Source organism: Poromitra crassiceps (assembly GCF_964638095.1).
Source record: "Poromitra crassiceps genome assembly, chromosome: 2".
Lineage (NCBI taxonomy): Eukaryota > Metazoa > Chordata > Actinopteri > Beryciformes > Melamphaidae > Poromitra > Poromitra crassiceps.
This window is the reverse complement of record NC_139624.1, coordinates 54,529,407-54,544,914: the sequence shown is the minus strand read 5'-3', so window position 1 is coordinate 54,544,914 and position 15,508 is coordinate 54,529,407. Positions and strand designations below refer to the sequence as shown.

General features: G+C 43.5%; 2 protein-coding genes across 2 annotated transcripts in view; one reads left to right on the top strand and one right to left on the bottom strand.

Annotated features, from left to right (window-relative positions):
* Positions 1-51: 51 nt before the first annotated feature.
* bik (BCL2 interacting killer) lies at positions 52-3,994 on the bottom strand. The gene is made up of 6 exons (XM_083632348.1): positions 3,963-3,994; positions 3,839-3,867; positions 2,635-2,737; positions 1,334-1,486; positions 790-892; positions 52-699 (listed from the first exon to the last, which is right to left on the bottom strand). Exons 3-6 carry the CDS (start codon positions 2,727-2,729, stop codon positions 583-585), a joined length of 468 nt encoding a protein of 155 aa, XP_083488474.1. The 5' UTR covers positions 2,730-2,737; positions 3,839-3,867; positions 3,963-3,994; the 3' UTR covers positions 52-582.
* A 1,631-nt stretch (positions 3,995-5,625) lies between these two features.
* Positions 5,626-15,508, top strand: part of ttll1 (tubulin tyrosine ligase-like family, member 1) — a 39,576-nt gene continuing 29,693 nt past the window's right edge. Inside the window, exons 1-7 of the mRNA XM_083654063.1 lie at positions 5,626-5,741; positions 5,941-6,170; positions 6,308-6,488; positions 7,068-7,205; positions 7,320-7,428; positions 7,685-7,828; positions 14,169-14,255. Coding sequence (XP_083510189.1) covers positions 5,629-5,741; positions 5,941-6,170; positions 6,308-6,488; positions 7,068-7,205; positions 7,320-7,428; positions 7,685-7,828; positions 14,169-14,255 — 1,002 coding nt within the window. The 5' untranslated portion in view covers positions 5,626-5,628. The remainder of the gene's footprint in view (positions 5,742-5,940; positions 6,171-6,307; positions 6,489-7,067; positions 7,206-7,319; positions 7,429-7,684; positions 7,829-14,168; positions 14,256-15,508) is intronic.

Genomic DNA, 15,508 nt, shown 5'->3' with positions numbered 1-15,508 from the left:
CAAATGTTATTGTGTGTAATTAAATAAATGTCTGGTCTTTATTAATGAGATAACATTGTTTTATTACGTTTATTTGCATCACATGAAAAAGCATTTTCAAATTTGGAACAGAAAGTCCAGCTTCCTTTATTTCATTAAGATAGGCAACATATCAATTGTAAAACATTTGGCCTACAAACAAAAAACGAATCCTCATACAAAAGACTGCGGGCCGGCAACAGTCCAGTCAACATGCACTTTGAGATCAATATATTGAAGCTACGATACACTGGCCGACACATTGGGCAATGCTGTAGGGCAACATTGCTCAAGGTGTTGCCCAAACACTCTTACATTGATTTAATGGCAGTTTGCAGTTGCCCTGATGAATTTTGTTGGATATTTTGCTCTGTCTCTTACTCCTGCTGCATGTCATGTTGCCCAAGAAGTTGTCAGGTGTATCAGTCTTAATATCCAGTTCAATGCCGCTCCTTAAATTAGTATAAAGAGAGAATCAAAGTAAACAGCTGAAACAAATCAGTTAACAATTATCACCCGTGCATGTCCCCCCCAAATATGGCTAAAGGACCTGCTTATAGCCCCTTATTCTTTCCATTCAATCCAGATTGCAGTGCAAACGGTCACTGTAGCCACCAGTGCCACAGTTAGCACGACTCGTGTGGTCCAGCCAGTGCAGTTTACAGGTTGAATATTGGACACCTGCGAAAAGAAAACACATAATGTTAACATACAGCAACCGCGTGGATTTATAATGGATATCCCCCTTGAAAAATATGAAGAAAGTCTCACCCAGGCCTCGGCTCTGATGATCCCCTGCCCAGGCGCAGCCACCAGCCAGGCCTTCACTGCTGCAGACAAACCCTGGATACCCCATGGCTGATTCTGGATGTCCCTAAGAGAGAGGTTAAACATCCAGTCATCCATGTTCGCTGAGTCACAGGCAATGTTGTAGTACTCAAGTTCAGGACAGACTCGTGATTTGATTTAGACTGATGACTCAGACTCCAGCATTCATGCATTCAGAGTTGGATTTGTTAATTGATACAGACTTTTTTTGGGAATAGGCCCTAATAATTTGGCGAAAGATATTGATAGCTATATTAATACCGTGACATTCAATTTCATGCAAAGGCAGGCGGTTGTGTTCCACCTACATGTGGATTCACACTCATGTTCAGTAACTCTGGACTCGACTTGGTAATGGGGACTCAGACTCTTCTTTGGTGAAGACTTTGACTCGGACTCAAGATATAGTGACTCGACTAGAACACTGGTGGTTACATGGTGAAATAGTCGTGACTGTATCAGGGTAACAGGTGTTTGCATTTCATACCGATAGATGGTTCTGGTCAGTGCCTGGGCGGGTCTCAGCATGTGGAGGGGATTCTGCAACCAGTTTGGCCGTCTGCTGGCCCAGTCCCGGTCCAGCCGGTCTCCTATGACTGCCAGCTGGTGGCCAATGACCCGTGCAGCCCTGTCATTGATCCTAAGGGAGGAATTAGGGGAGGGGACATGCACATCATAAGTGTAGCAAGGGGATACATGGTAGATGAGTTGAATCCCCCCTCCCCTGATATGTGAAGTGCTTTGAGTATCTAGAATATACTCAAATAATATATACATCCAATCAATTATTATTATTAAAATTACTTTTAGAAACATTTCAGGCTCTTTGACCCAACCGATTCTGTAACAGGATTGACACTTTTTTTATGCCTCCGTCGGCGATAGCCAGGCCGGAGGCATTATAGATCCGGGTTGTCCGTTCGGAATGTCATCAAATTTGCCTCAAACATCGACTTAGACTCAAGGATGATCTGATTACATTTTGGCGGTCAAAGGTCAAGGTCACTGTGACCTCTCGAACGCCATTTTCAAGCTTGTTAACGCGATATCTCAGGAATGCCTTGACGGAGTTTCATCAAATTTGCCTCAAACATCGACTTGGACTCAAGAATGAACTGATTAGATTTTGGTGGTCAAAGGTCAAAGGCCAAGGTCACTGTGACCTCTCAAACGCCATTTTCAAGCTTGTTAACGCGATATCTCAGGAATGCCTTGACGGAGTTTCATCAAATTTGCCTCAAACATCGACTTGGACTCATGGATGAACTGATTAGATTTTCGTGGTCAAAGGTCAAAGTCACTGTGACCTCACGAATGCCATTCCCAAGTTCGTTAAAGCGATATCTCAAGAACGGCTTGATGGAATTTTTTCCAATTTGGCTCAAATGTCGACTTGGGCGCAAGGATGAACGGATTACATGTTGGTGATCAAAGGTCAAGGTCACTGTGACCTCTCCAACGCCATTTTCAAGCTTGTTAACGCCATATCTCAGGAATGCCTTGACGGAATTTCATCATATTTGCCTCTAACATGAACTTGGACTCAAGGATGAACTGATTTGATTTTCGTGGTCAAAGGTCAAGGTCACTGTGACCTCACAAACGCGATTCCCAAGAATGAACTAAGGGCGGAGGCATAATTCCGCGGTGCAGTCATTCTAGTTTCTTATTTGTTTTTGATATAACTGCTCCCACATGGTTTGCTGCCTGAGGCTCAGCCAGTCTGGAGCAGTGTGTTGTTATTATCTTATGAACAGTCAGACCAGTGTGCAGAAGCAAAGCCTGTACCTGAAGTTCACGTCAAACAGGGTGGGAGCATCCGCCTCTCCAGGTCCAGCCTGGAGGGAGACGACGCGACTTGGCTGTCTTGTTTGTTCCACCATCTTGTTTTCTGGAGGAGTGAGACAGAGTAGGTACAACTTCATCAGCCAGGGCAGGAAATTGCTCCATAGCTTTAAACGTGTGCGCGTGTGTAAGTGTACGTGCATCTGTGTTGTCCTTGCACGAGTCCCAACGTTCATAAAGTACCTGTGTAAATACTGGGTCATGTGACCAGGATAGGTGGTGGGTGTGTTACCGGGGAGATTATCCAGGTTGATAAAACAACAGGCCTTCCTCAGTTTGAAGAGATGACATCATCTGTTGGATTTAGTCCAACGGCCTGTGGACTCACTATGTGGTGACAAAAGTTTCTCACTTCCTCATTTGGGAGGATCAAGGACTCTACGCCTAGTATACAATACATCCAGGAAACAGAAACTGTCCAATATATATATTGATAATCTGCCATTACCATTGTAACCCTTCTCTCCTGCTGTGCCCTAACCAACATGTCTGTGCCCTAACCAACATGTCTGTGCCCTCCCACCTGCACCTGTCCCCAAACCTGTTCCTGTTGTTCCTTCACTCGCATGCTGCAGGTAGTAGTGAATGCAAATCCTCCATTTCCATAACTCAAATCAACCAAACTGCTTCTTCCCCATCAAGCAAAAACACTATTAATCGATGGCTCCAAAGAAGCCATTGCTACCTGCTTCAAATAGTTATTAATTTAAAATCCACAGTGAATCTACAGCCAAGCAGTGAGAATAGGCTTCTCTCTGCATTATTGTGTGAAATTAACTTGATAATGATTTCCGGTTGATGGTAAGAAAATTATCAAAATCAAATGTGTAGCCTTATAATGGGAACCTCAGCAATATAATCATACATTGAGAATAACAGCAAAAACTTTGTTTCCATTATTATTACTGTTGTAATATCCTGTTAATATGGCGTCTTATTGTCACAACAAAGGATGAAGTCATCACTCTCACCCAAAGCAAACAAAGGTCGTATTGAATCACTCATATTGGAATAGTAGCCCATCACAAATGTTTATAAAATTAAAATATGTCTATAACTAGCCTAATTTACCTTATGCAGTAGACTATATCATATCAAAGGAACAGGTGCATGTAATTTTATACAATAAAAATAAAGTAAAACATACCTTCTTTGTAGATTAAAGTAGACGCCGCCCTGTAATAAACATAAAGACATTATAGTTCAAATGTTCTGAATATAAAATAAAGACAGGTGTTTCCAGTATTTCCCCCCTGTTTCCCTGTACTTACCGCGGCGTCCTTTTTAATCTTGTCGCTCTCAGGTAACTGACACAAATACCATTAGCCACGCCTAAACCTGCTGCTGTTATGACCAGCAGGGGTCGACAGCGGCTGAGATCTGCACTTCTTTTTACTGTCAAAACCAAAGTAGGCTATTAAAAAAAGAGCCATCAACAGAAAACATCAGCAGACTAAAAGCAGAGGGTAATTACACTGTAAATTCAAAGTAGGCTACAATGTGTAATTCTGGAGGATGCATGCGCAGCATTAGGCCTACTTGAACAAACATGTTACTCCTTTGGCATTTTAAAGGGGCCCTATTATGCAAAATATGGGCCCTTTAAGTAAATTATGCACTCTATATTTTTCCGTTATCAGAGTGAGTCCAAATTTGATCCTTTTTTATAGGCTTTATTGGAGCAAAGAAAAAAGAAATCAGAGGGGGGGAAACTTCCCTAATGTTCCACTTATTAAAGACATGGTTGATAATAACCTAAGTGGGTTTAGAGGTTTGGGTGTCACATGATATTAAATTCTGGGTCATAGCCTAGTCTAGGGTTTATGCTACATTGACGCCCTTGTAAACAGGCAGGCTCTATCTTTTTGTCTGGGAGTAGAACAAGGGTTTCAGACTGGTACAGTATGTAAACTATCTTGACAGTTAAGTTGAGTGTCTTTGATATTTCTCACAAAGACCAGACCTCCGTGTTTTACATTTCACATACACAGTACCATTTCTACCAGATTTCTACTGTATGTTGAGTTTGTCATTGTCAAAGGCAGGTCAGCAGGTTCAGGGACCATTGCATGTATACGAAGTGCGACACTGACCCCTACTGGTGAAGAGAGGTAATACTATCCTGCAATGACGTCTGCGTCCTCGGTTGCTAGGTTATTTCCCCGGAAGAGCCAAGCCCACGACAACGTCCTTTCATGTTTTTGCAGCCATTGATATATTTTTTCCTCTAAATTTCTACTTATTATGCAATGTAAACTATGTAAGATCTGACCACACATAAAGAAATACAAGTGCGTTTAATTTATAGGGACTTTTATTGTGAAGAGTAACATTCGCGTTTCGTCATTGTGGTTAGGTTCACGACGCCTGGATCAATAAGTGTAACGCTCGTTAGCAATGACATTTTTCTCATGCAAACAGTATTTAGCTGGAGCTACCGGTGATGCTGACAGAGGAGCCCTCCGCTGTGTCCCGCTGTGAGAAGAGAACGACAGGCCGAGCAGACCGCCGCATCCCAGGCCTGGGTGATGTCCGCCCATCCTCTGCAGCAGTCAGTCCAGGGACAGCGAGGATTCTTCTGCTACCTGCTAACTTAACTTAGCCAGCCAGCCAGCTAGCTCATGCTGATGACTGGCTGTTTCCTGACATTGACTTGCAGGTAGGGGACCAGAGAGCAACCCGAAGCAATGCAAAGCCCTTGAATCCACATTTAACTGCATGACATGTCTCTGTCTCTGTGTCTCTGTCCCTCTGTGTCTGTCTGTCTTTCTCTCTCTCATTCTGTAGGTGTGTGTGTGTGTGTGTGTGTGTGTGCGTGTGTGTGTGTGTGTGTGTGTGTGTTTCTGTCTGTCTGTCTGTCTCTCTGTCTGTCTGTCCCATCGGTCTCCATATCTGTTTACCTGCTATACTGTGTGCTCCACCCCAGTGGGAGGTACCATGGCCGGTAAGGTGAAGTGGGTGACAGATATTGAGAAATCGGTGCTCATCAACAACTTTGAAAAGAGAGGATGGACTCAAGTGGCAGACACAGAGGATTGGAATTTCTACTGGTAGGCTCGGCATCTAAATCCTCTCATGAAGCATCTTCTGCAAGCACCAACCATAAAAACACTCCTGTAGATCTATAAGGGGAAGTAGTTTCACATCACATGGGCTTTTATAGGTCCTATATCTATTATTAATGTGTAATAATCAGTGAATTTTAGACCTCCTGACTCACTGTGTCCTTTTCGATCGCCCTGCTCTAAGTTCATTTGAACTCTTGTGCAGGATGAGTATCCAGACCATTAGGAACGTGTTCAGTGTGGACACCGGCTACCGCCTGACAGACGAGCAGATGGTCAACCACTTTCCCAACCACTACGAGCTGACCAGGAAGGACCTGATGATCAAGAACATCAAGCGCTACCGCAAGGAGCTGGAGAAGGAAGGCAGCCCACTGGCAGAGAAGGACGAGAACGGCAAATACATTTATCTAGGTATTCGGCGTCTCTTTTTGGCTATTTATCTCTCTCCCTGCTTCTCTCTTTCGCTCAATGACATACAAAATACAAACTATGCGTGCGCATGCCAAAAGCTAAGCACGTTTTGTTCTCTGATCCGTGTTTTTGTGCAGATTTCGTCCCTGTGACGTTCATGCTCCCCGCAGATTACAATCTGTTTGTGGAGGAGTTCAGGAAGAGTCCGTCCAGCACCTGGATCATGAAGCCCTGTGGGAAGGCCCAGGGAAAAGGCATCTTTCTCATCAACAAACTGTCGCAGATCAAAAAGTGGTCCAGAGACAGCCGCACCTCCACGTGAGTCATCATCACACACACACACACACACACACACACACACACACACACACACACACACACACACACACACACACACACACACACAGAGCTCAGGTAAGCCTCACCGCCATCTTGCCAAGGTAAACTCTTGCTAGCAGCTGACTCTTTACATAGATTTGCATGGTGCTGCGTTTTCTCTTTATTGCTCTCCACTCAAAACAAACAAATAGATGCTCACCCTCTTCGGTTTAAAGCTAGGCCCTCTTGTCTGATTGAACTGCTAAAACATTTTAAGTTACAGTTTACGTTTTATTTTATTTTGTATTCAGAAATAGTCTACTTTGTAGGCGTTCTGTTTCTATGAAAACAATATCATAATGGCTATTCACATGAAACTAGTGAGCTTGCTGGACTGATATAATTCATAATAATTACTCCTTGAAATGCGATACACTATCCAATGCAGAGCAAAACAAAACAACTGAACCACAAATACCAGCTGTGTGTTTTGCTGTGAGTTGGCACCAAATTACATGTTTTAGTTTATGGACATAGTCCATTGCATGATTTGAGGATGCTTATGCTTTTTGCCCCTAGGTTTGTAGCAGCCTCTAGTGGCAAGGAGGCCTATGTGATCTCCCTGTACATTGACAATCCACTGCTGATCGGAGGGAAGAAGTTTGACCTACGACTCTACGTTCTGGTGACCACCTATCGGCCCCTCAAATGCTACATGTAAGCTCACGACTCAAGACTTTGGACTTCGGACCAACACGATTGTGATCCCAAATTATACTGTAATTGCAGTTGCACTTGTTGGGGGTTTGAGGTCTTGCTTCTGTCTCTCAGGTACAAGCTGGGCTTCTGCAGGTTCTGCACAGTGAAGTACACACCCAGCACCAGTGAGCTGGACAACATGTTTGTTCACCTCACTAATGTGGCCATCCAAAAACATGGGGTAAGTCTGTATTATGGCTTGTGGGGATGTATAGGGTCGACCATGTACTTTCTATAAAATAGTACTACCATATTGGGATAACCGCTAGTGTGATGTGATCATAGTGTGTTAAATTAGCTTTTATTATGAGTGAGTTCGAGTATTTTTGCATCCCTATATATAGTACATGTTGTATTTAATATACTGAAGGAAAAGCTACACTCCAAATGGAGATTATTATCTAGTTATAATACAGTAATGTGTGTGCTTATTGCAGGATGACTACAACCATGTCCATGGAGGCAAGTGGACGGTCAGTAACCTTCGTCTGTACCTGGAGAGCACCAGAGGGAAGGAAGTCACCAGCCGACTGTTTGACCAGATCCACTGGATCATGGTGCAGTCGCTGAAGGCAGTGGCTGTAAGTGACACAGGGATACCAGATCTCCAAAATCACACATCCATCATTTGAAAATATGTGGCGCTTTCATAATGATTGACATTGGCAGCACAGAATTCCGGTAGTATAGTAGGAGTATAGCATTGCGGTAGAAAAGTAGTGTAGGGGGCGTCTGGGTAGTGTAGAAGTAAAAGCACTCGCCTACCACCGCGGAGACCCGGGTTCATCAATTCCCGGCAGCGGCACCTCCGGCTTGGTCAGACGTTCCTACAGACACAATTGGCCGTGTCTGCGGGTGGGAAGCCAGTGGGGTGGGAGTCCTGGTCGCTGCACCAGAGCCTCCTCTGGTCGGTCGGGGCGCACCTGTTCGGGGGAGTGGAACTGGGGGGAATAGCGTGATCCTCCCACACGATACGTCCTGGCGGTGAAACTCCTCGCTGTTAGGTGAAGAAAAGCGGCTGGGGACTGCACATGTATCGGAGGAAGCATGTGCAGTCCAGGGGTTCCCAAATAGCATTAGACTTTAGCAGCGGCCGGCCTATTGCAAGATGTCTTTAAAAACCCATTGACGTTTTGGCGACAAGGGACTCCTAGCAGTTTAACTCCCGGGGCCCCCCTGTGGCTAAAGATGGAGGCCGGCTCTATCGCCAGGTCCTCTTTGCCAGCCATGTTGTTTTCTAAGTTAGACGAGCCTGGGACTTTGAAAGGTTTGAGTTTTGCTGTGAAAAACTCAGTCAGAATTCTGAATCAGGTTAGGAGAGTTTTGAGTATACCAGATGTTTTGTTCACACACCAATCTGTTTTAATCATTACTTTTTGCCCTCATGGTCAGATAGAATTTGCCGTGCCTGGATTAAAAAGGGGCTGGTCTCCATCGGAGACCTGTATATTGATGGCCAATTTGCATCCTTTGATCTTTTGAAGAGAGAATTTGAGTTGCCCCAAACGCATCTTTTTAGATATATACAAGCTAGACATTATGTCCGATCCAAGATTCACGATTTTGAAATTCTCACAAATGAACATGCTTTTTTTTAGGTTTTGTTAAGCCCTCCCAACTCCAGGCATCTTATTTCTAGGTGTATGTGTTTGTTCGACAATTGCATTGGTACTCTAAGGGGACATTCACACCAAAAGCGTTTTTTTTTCAGTCAGAACGCTATGAAAATCATGTCGAGGGCGCTTCCATTGTGCACAAAACACAGTGCACGGAGCGTTTTTTTTGCTTAGTTTTATTTTCCCCTGCAGTCGCGCGCACTAGAGTGCGACCACACGGACGGTAGCCAGCTAGTTTTGTCTGTTTGATGTTGTTCACTGTCAACATGAAAGCCAGAGGAGAAATGGTAGGAGGACTGGAAAAGACGAGCCGGGCGCTTTTCCTCAAATGCTTTTTTCAGCTTTAAAACGCCCACAACGCTCTTCCAAAAACAACAGACGCCACCAGCGCTAAACGCCAGGTGTGCGTGTTTGCGCGTCCTTACCACTGAGCTATATGAATGGAGGGAGTGTCCCTATCTCCTCCCTGTATGTTTTATTGAAGCCAATATCCGGCCAGATCAGTGAACCAGATTCTGCGCAGTAGCTCCGTTGATTTAGAACCTCTGTGGGCTCCCCGCCCCTCTGAACTTTCTTATGTAGAGCTGCTTTTTCTAGAATGCGCACAGTGCGTTGTGTATTTATATACAGTCTAGCTCTCTAAATATGGCACTTTAAGTTGTAATATTTTTTGTCTCGCCAAAACTAACCAGGAAGATTCCCACTATGAGATCAGTTTATCAAAATGACGCCAGTACGAAAATCTGATTTTGGTTGTCGGAGATTTAGTCCTGCTGTGCTGCTGTGCTGCTGTGCTGCTGTCCTGCTGTGCTGCTGTGCTGCTGTGCTGCGCTCTCAGCCCGGACCAAAAGTGGAGGCATGTACAGTATGCTCCTCTCGGCCTCACTGGGGAAATTATCCGAAGCAGCCTAATGTTTCCGTGGCATTTTGATTCACTTTATGATTTAATTCCTTTTGGAGCAAATGTTGGTTTTACAAATCTAACCTTGACGCTTTACGCTACGTTGTTTACTGATAGGCTATAGTGTGGGTAGGGCAGCAACGTTGTAACGTTCCATTTAATATAGCTCAGTGGTAACGTTAGCCTAGCTGCCTAGTCTCGTCTCTGTTAACTATATCCTTACAACAGCTAAGAAAGGAGCTTGTGAAGAACGAACATCCCCACAGTCAAAGCATTTCTCGGAGATATCCATATAAAAACGTTTGTTGCTTTAATACCAAAAATAAAACCTGTTTATGTGACGCTAACGGCTAACCAGTTAGCGATTAGCTCATGGCTGGTGCTTGCGTATTAGGCCCCATCTTACACCGGGACGGGAGTTAACGTTATAAAACACATTTCCTGGCAGTTGGACAACCTGGTAAGTTCTGAAAATATGTGTATAGTATTGTGTTATTCCAGCTATCGTTATCGGTTGTTAAGTTATAGTATTAAGCCGTTAAATAATGAAAACAGCCGACTAGCGAAAGCGGCTAACGATATTGCTAATGTAGCTGGAGTAACTACTAACACATATTTTCTGAACCTACTTAAGTCCCCAACCAACGTTAATTCCTCGCGCACCTTTCTCAAAACAATGTTCTTTTTATTGCGGTCCATTGATATGTCTGGTAGCGAGCCACTACCCGTGCTAAGAGCCTCTGTCCGGGGCCGGCCCCACACACCCCGCAGAGCCACCCCGACCTCCAGGCACTGCAGGCAGCGTTAGATAACGATGAAGCCGTGTGTCTTGTCTATGACGATAGATCTATAATGTGAAGAGCCTGTCCAGCCAATGACGGCTTGAGACTGGCTGCCACAGCTGTCAATCATCCATTTTTATCTCTTTTTATATGTCAAATAACTACTTAAAAACAAACTGATCAGAAAAATGACCACTTGCACATGCATTAGCATGATAATGACTATCTAAAATGATACAAACCACCTTTGGAAAAAAATTATCTGACGTTTACTGTGAATATTTCGGTTGTGATTTTCCCATCCACTAACATGGGGAGGCGGGCCTTGTGACCTAATACTGGATTCAGCCGTCAGGGCGGCGATCTGACATGCAGCGGCTTCACTAAACGGGACCTCAAATGGTGTCCATCTTATTTATGTCGATGGTCCTTACATAGAGAATGAATTGCAGAAAGACGCTGGCAGCTCCAAAAGCGCTTTGGGTCTGAACGCCGCCTAAGGCCTACAAAGTAGCCCATAGTAAGCACATAGGCATTTTGCGTGACTGGTAGCACCATTTTGTAACGTTCTAATGTTGAATGTATGTACATATATATATATATTATATATATATATTTAGAACACGGCTCTCTTGAATACTCGATTCTGATTGGTCAATCAACAATATTCACCGGTCATTATTTCTCGACAACCGACCGCTGCTCTCCCACACCTGGATTAATCAGTTGATAAGAGCATTTTGTCTGCAGACACTACTAATTAGGCCAACCAGTTGCAGCTGTGGTGTCTTGTGTGCCAATTACGAATGAAACCACTTTGTGTTGAAAACGCTATTAAAAAATCTATTTGAATAATTATTTTTGTCAGATTATTGAATGATTTAGTTGTAGGCCGTGTTCTAAGTGGGATAATGTATACTGAGCCGGTGATTACTGGAAATAATGACCTTCAGGTGAAGGATTAAGCCCTCCGCTGCGCGTCGGGCTCAATCTCACCTGTCGGTCATTATTTCCACAGTAATCACCGGCTCAGTATACATTATCCCTTACATATATATATATATATTCTTTTCCTTATTCTTCTTATTTTTTCATGTTCTTGTTTTTCATGTTCTGAAAACGTAAAATAAAATATTGCAAAAACAAACAAACATTGACAATACTATTGAAAATGTCAAAAATCACTTCCATATAACCTCAGAATATATTTCCTTACTTTTACTAATGTAATACCATAATAATTACATTGGTATCTCAAATCTTTTCTTTTCTGTTTTCCATTATAAACAATGTTCCAGAGTCAGACTACTGTATTAGCCACACCAGGGGGAAATGACAATGAATGTGATGAAGACCGGCAGGCAATTAGACAGATGGGCATTGGCAAATATGATTTTTATGTGGAAAGAAACGATTCAATTAATATTTATTATACTGTAGTAGTAACAAATATAACTGAATAATTTCCTTCCCCATAAAGTTGTTTTTTTAAAGCATTCCCATTAATAATGCCGGCAGTGTCTGTCTCTCTGTCTCTCTCTCTCTCTCTCTCTCTCTGTCCTTCGTGTATCTCGAGAACCGTTGGTCCGATCGACTTCAAACTTTGGGAGTGGCTAAGGGGGACTTGACAGAGTGCAGTGCCCTGTTTTCATGCAATTCGGCATAGCGCCACCTACTGGTACCAAAAAAAAATATCTCAATCTCAGCCAATTATCTCAAGAACCGTTCGTCCGATCGACTTCAAATTTGGGGAGTGCGCTGATGGGAACTCGACACAGTGCACTGCCGAATTTTGGGCAATTCGGCACAGCGCCACCTACTGTCAACACAAAAAGTGGTTTATCTTGAGAACCGTTTTTCCGATCGACTTCAAACTCAGGGAGTGCGGTTAGGGCATACATGGGCAACATACGGCCCACGGGCCGTATGCGGCCCGCGGGTGCCCCCTGTGCGGCCCGCGATGGAATTGCAAAAAAAGTTTTTTTTTTTTTTTTTTTTTACAGTGCACCTGAACGCAACATGCAAGATACCCGCTGAATAAGTGTCCAAATGTTCATGTCATTCTGGCCAATACTCTTCTGTTATAGCATTTCAGTCTGGAATATGGAATATCTTTCAATAATATTTATGACTAAAAGGCTAAAAGTAATCTCATGTGTAAGAAATTACTGTTCTACACTGAAGTAGAAATTTAAATAATGAACTTGTTGGTTTTGGATTTATTTAGCTTCAAGAGTGCATTTTTGTTCTTGTGTGACCCTCAACACAGGCTTTGAGAATCCCAGGCCACTTACTGATACTTAAATGCTTAAATTAACCCACTCATATTCTGGTTTATTTCAAGAAAAACATTAAAATCTAGCAGCCATATTGGCAGGTGGTGAAAAAAGTTAATTTCAAGCCCTGCAGGGAGAGCAGGTGGTGACATAGGAGTGAGTGAGAAAAGGATCAAATATTGGTGGTTAAGACTGAATAATGACATCACAACTGTTAATTTAAAATGAGTTATTCCTCTAAACCTGGCTTCAAATGCCCAAAATTTTTCGCACTGGCGCCGTTCAGCCCTCAGCAAAAACTGGTAGCGAGGACATTTTTTGTGGCCCTCTCTATCATCAAAGTTGCCCATCCATGGGTTACGGCATGACAATATTTGTTCGGCCCCCGGCAACAATCTGGGTTTCTCATGTGGCCCCCCATGAAAAATAGTTGCCCAACAACAGGGGACCCAACAGACTGCAGGGAGCTGAATTCCATCCAATTTGGCATAGCGCCACCTACTGGCAACACAAAAAGCGGTTTATCTTGAGAACTGTTCATCCGATTGACTTCAAACATGGGGCGTGTGCTGCTGGGAACTCGACGTATTGCAGTGCTGAATTTCTTGCAATTTGACATAGCGCCACCTACTGGCAACACAAAAAGCATTTTATCTCGAGAAACACTCGTCTGATTGACTTCAAACTTGGGGAGTGCGCTGCTCGGACCCCACTGGAGTGCGGTGCCCCATTTCATGCAATTTTGACTTATGCATAGTCATATTGCCACCTACTGGCAACACAAAAAGCGGTTTATCTCGAGAACCATTCATCTGATCGACTTCAAACTTGGCGGGTGCGTTGCTGGGAACCCGAGAAATTTCAGTCATCAGAATTTGTGCAATTCATTCAACCAATAAGCCACTGCCACCCAAAATCATATTCCAAAAATGTTGTGATACTATTTATTACTATTAGCGTTCCAGTGATTTCTGTCTGACACTTTAAAATACACAGCTCTGAAACCATCATCTTCCTCTATCTGTTCTTATCACCACCACAACACACCCAACTCCATGCACACTTCCCTTTTCTCCTAAATAAATCTCATTCACTTCCTCTTAAGGCCACATTATAGGGCTGAATTTTTGTGACGATATACCCGAGCTATATTGCTACTTTCGTCTTTCCTGCAATATCTTCCAGTTGATTATTTGCTAACATCCTTCCCTGCTGAATTCAACATGATCAGTCTCTATTGCCTTAAAGAGTTTCACATGTATCGTCACATTAACTCTCTCTGTCTCGCTCTCTCTCTCTGTCTCTCTCCCTCTCTCTCTCTCAATCTTACTGTCTCTCTTTCCCAGCCTGTGATGAACAACGACAAGCACTGCTTTGAATGTTATGGCTATGACATTATTATCGATGACAAGCTCAAGCCATGGCTCATTGAGGTAAGAATTTTAAGTGTAACACATGCACGCACGCACACACACACGCACGCACACGCACACACACACACACACACACACACACTGTAAAAAGCCAATGCTTTGAAAACAAAAACAAACAAAAAAACACCAGTTGCAAGTTTCCTAAGCCCAGAGACACTTTGCATCACACAGTGAAACCAACTTCACATTCCTTTCTTCTGAGTCTCCAGCCAGTTTGAATACCCTCGAGGTTGGTTTTGTGTGTGTGTGTGTGTGTGTGTGTGTGTGTGTGTGTGTGTGTGTGTGTGTGTGTGTGTGTGTGTGTGCGTGTGCGTGTGTGTGTGCGTGTGCGTGTGTGTGTGCATGTGCGTGTGCACGCTCGTGCGTGCGTGTGTGTGTGTGTGTGTGTGTATTTGGACGTGTGCCTCTATGTATGTTGAAGGTGTGTCTTTAACCCATTCAGTGCATTATTCCTGCCGACAGACATATACACTGTGATATATAATCCATCCATATCCATCTGGTATAGTTTTAAAACTGAGGATGAGACCCATAAAAATACAGGCTGGTGTTTAGAGTGTGAGATACCATGCATCCTAAAATAGGCTACCTTTACCATCTTGGTAACATTTTACAATAAAGGTCACTAAATTAATGGTTAGTCAATGCTTATTAAGCGCATTACTAATGGGTAGTAACCATTTACTAATGGTGTTTATTTTAATGTATGCATTATTTAATACTTAAAGGTTAGGGTTGTTTAGAGTTAATACACAGGATTCGTTATTATTATTACTAGAAATCTTGTGCGCGCTCGATTCCTAGGGTGGAACTCTGGAGGCCCACCCACTTAGCCATTACAACTGTCTGAGTGACATCACAGTTGGGCAATTGTGTGCTGCGCCAACTTTTGCCTTACATCACTGATGACATCATAACTCCTCGAGTGAGTGACAGTCCTTCCGTCACTTTTGTGACACAAATTGTGACTGATAAACAGACACTAAGATTCTGCATATCAACATTTAAAATATGTTGCTCCCCATTCAACCCCCCCCCCCGTGGGTACATCCATTCCCCTTCCCCCCATTCATACATCATGCTCTCCCACTCTTCACCGCCTCCCCCCCCCCCCCCCCCCCCCCCCGATTGGTGCAGTACCCGTAATGCAGTGCCCCCTTGACATCACTGATGATGTCACAATGAAAATGTAAAATATCGCTGTAGGTCCTGCCACTTTACACCTACGGCATGCAACGTGACATTAACCTCAA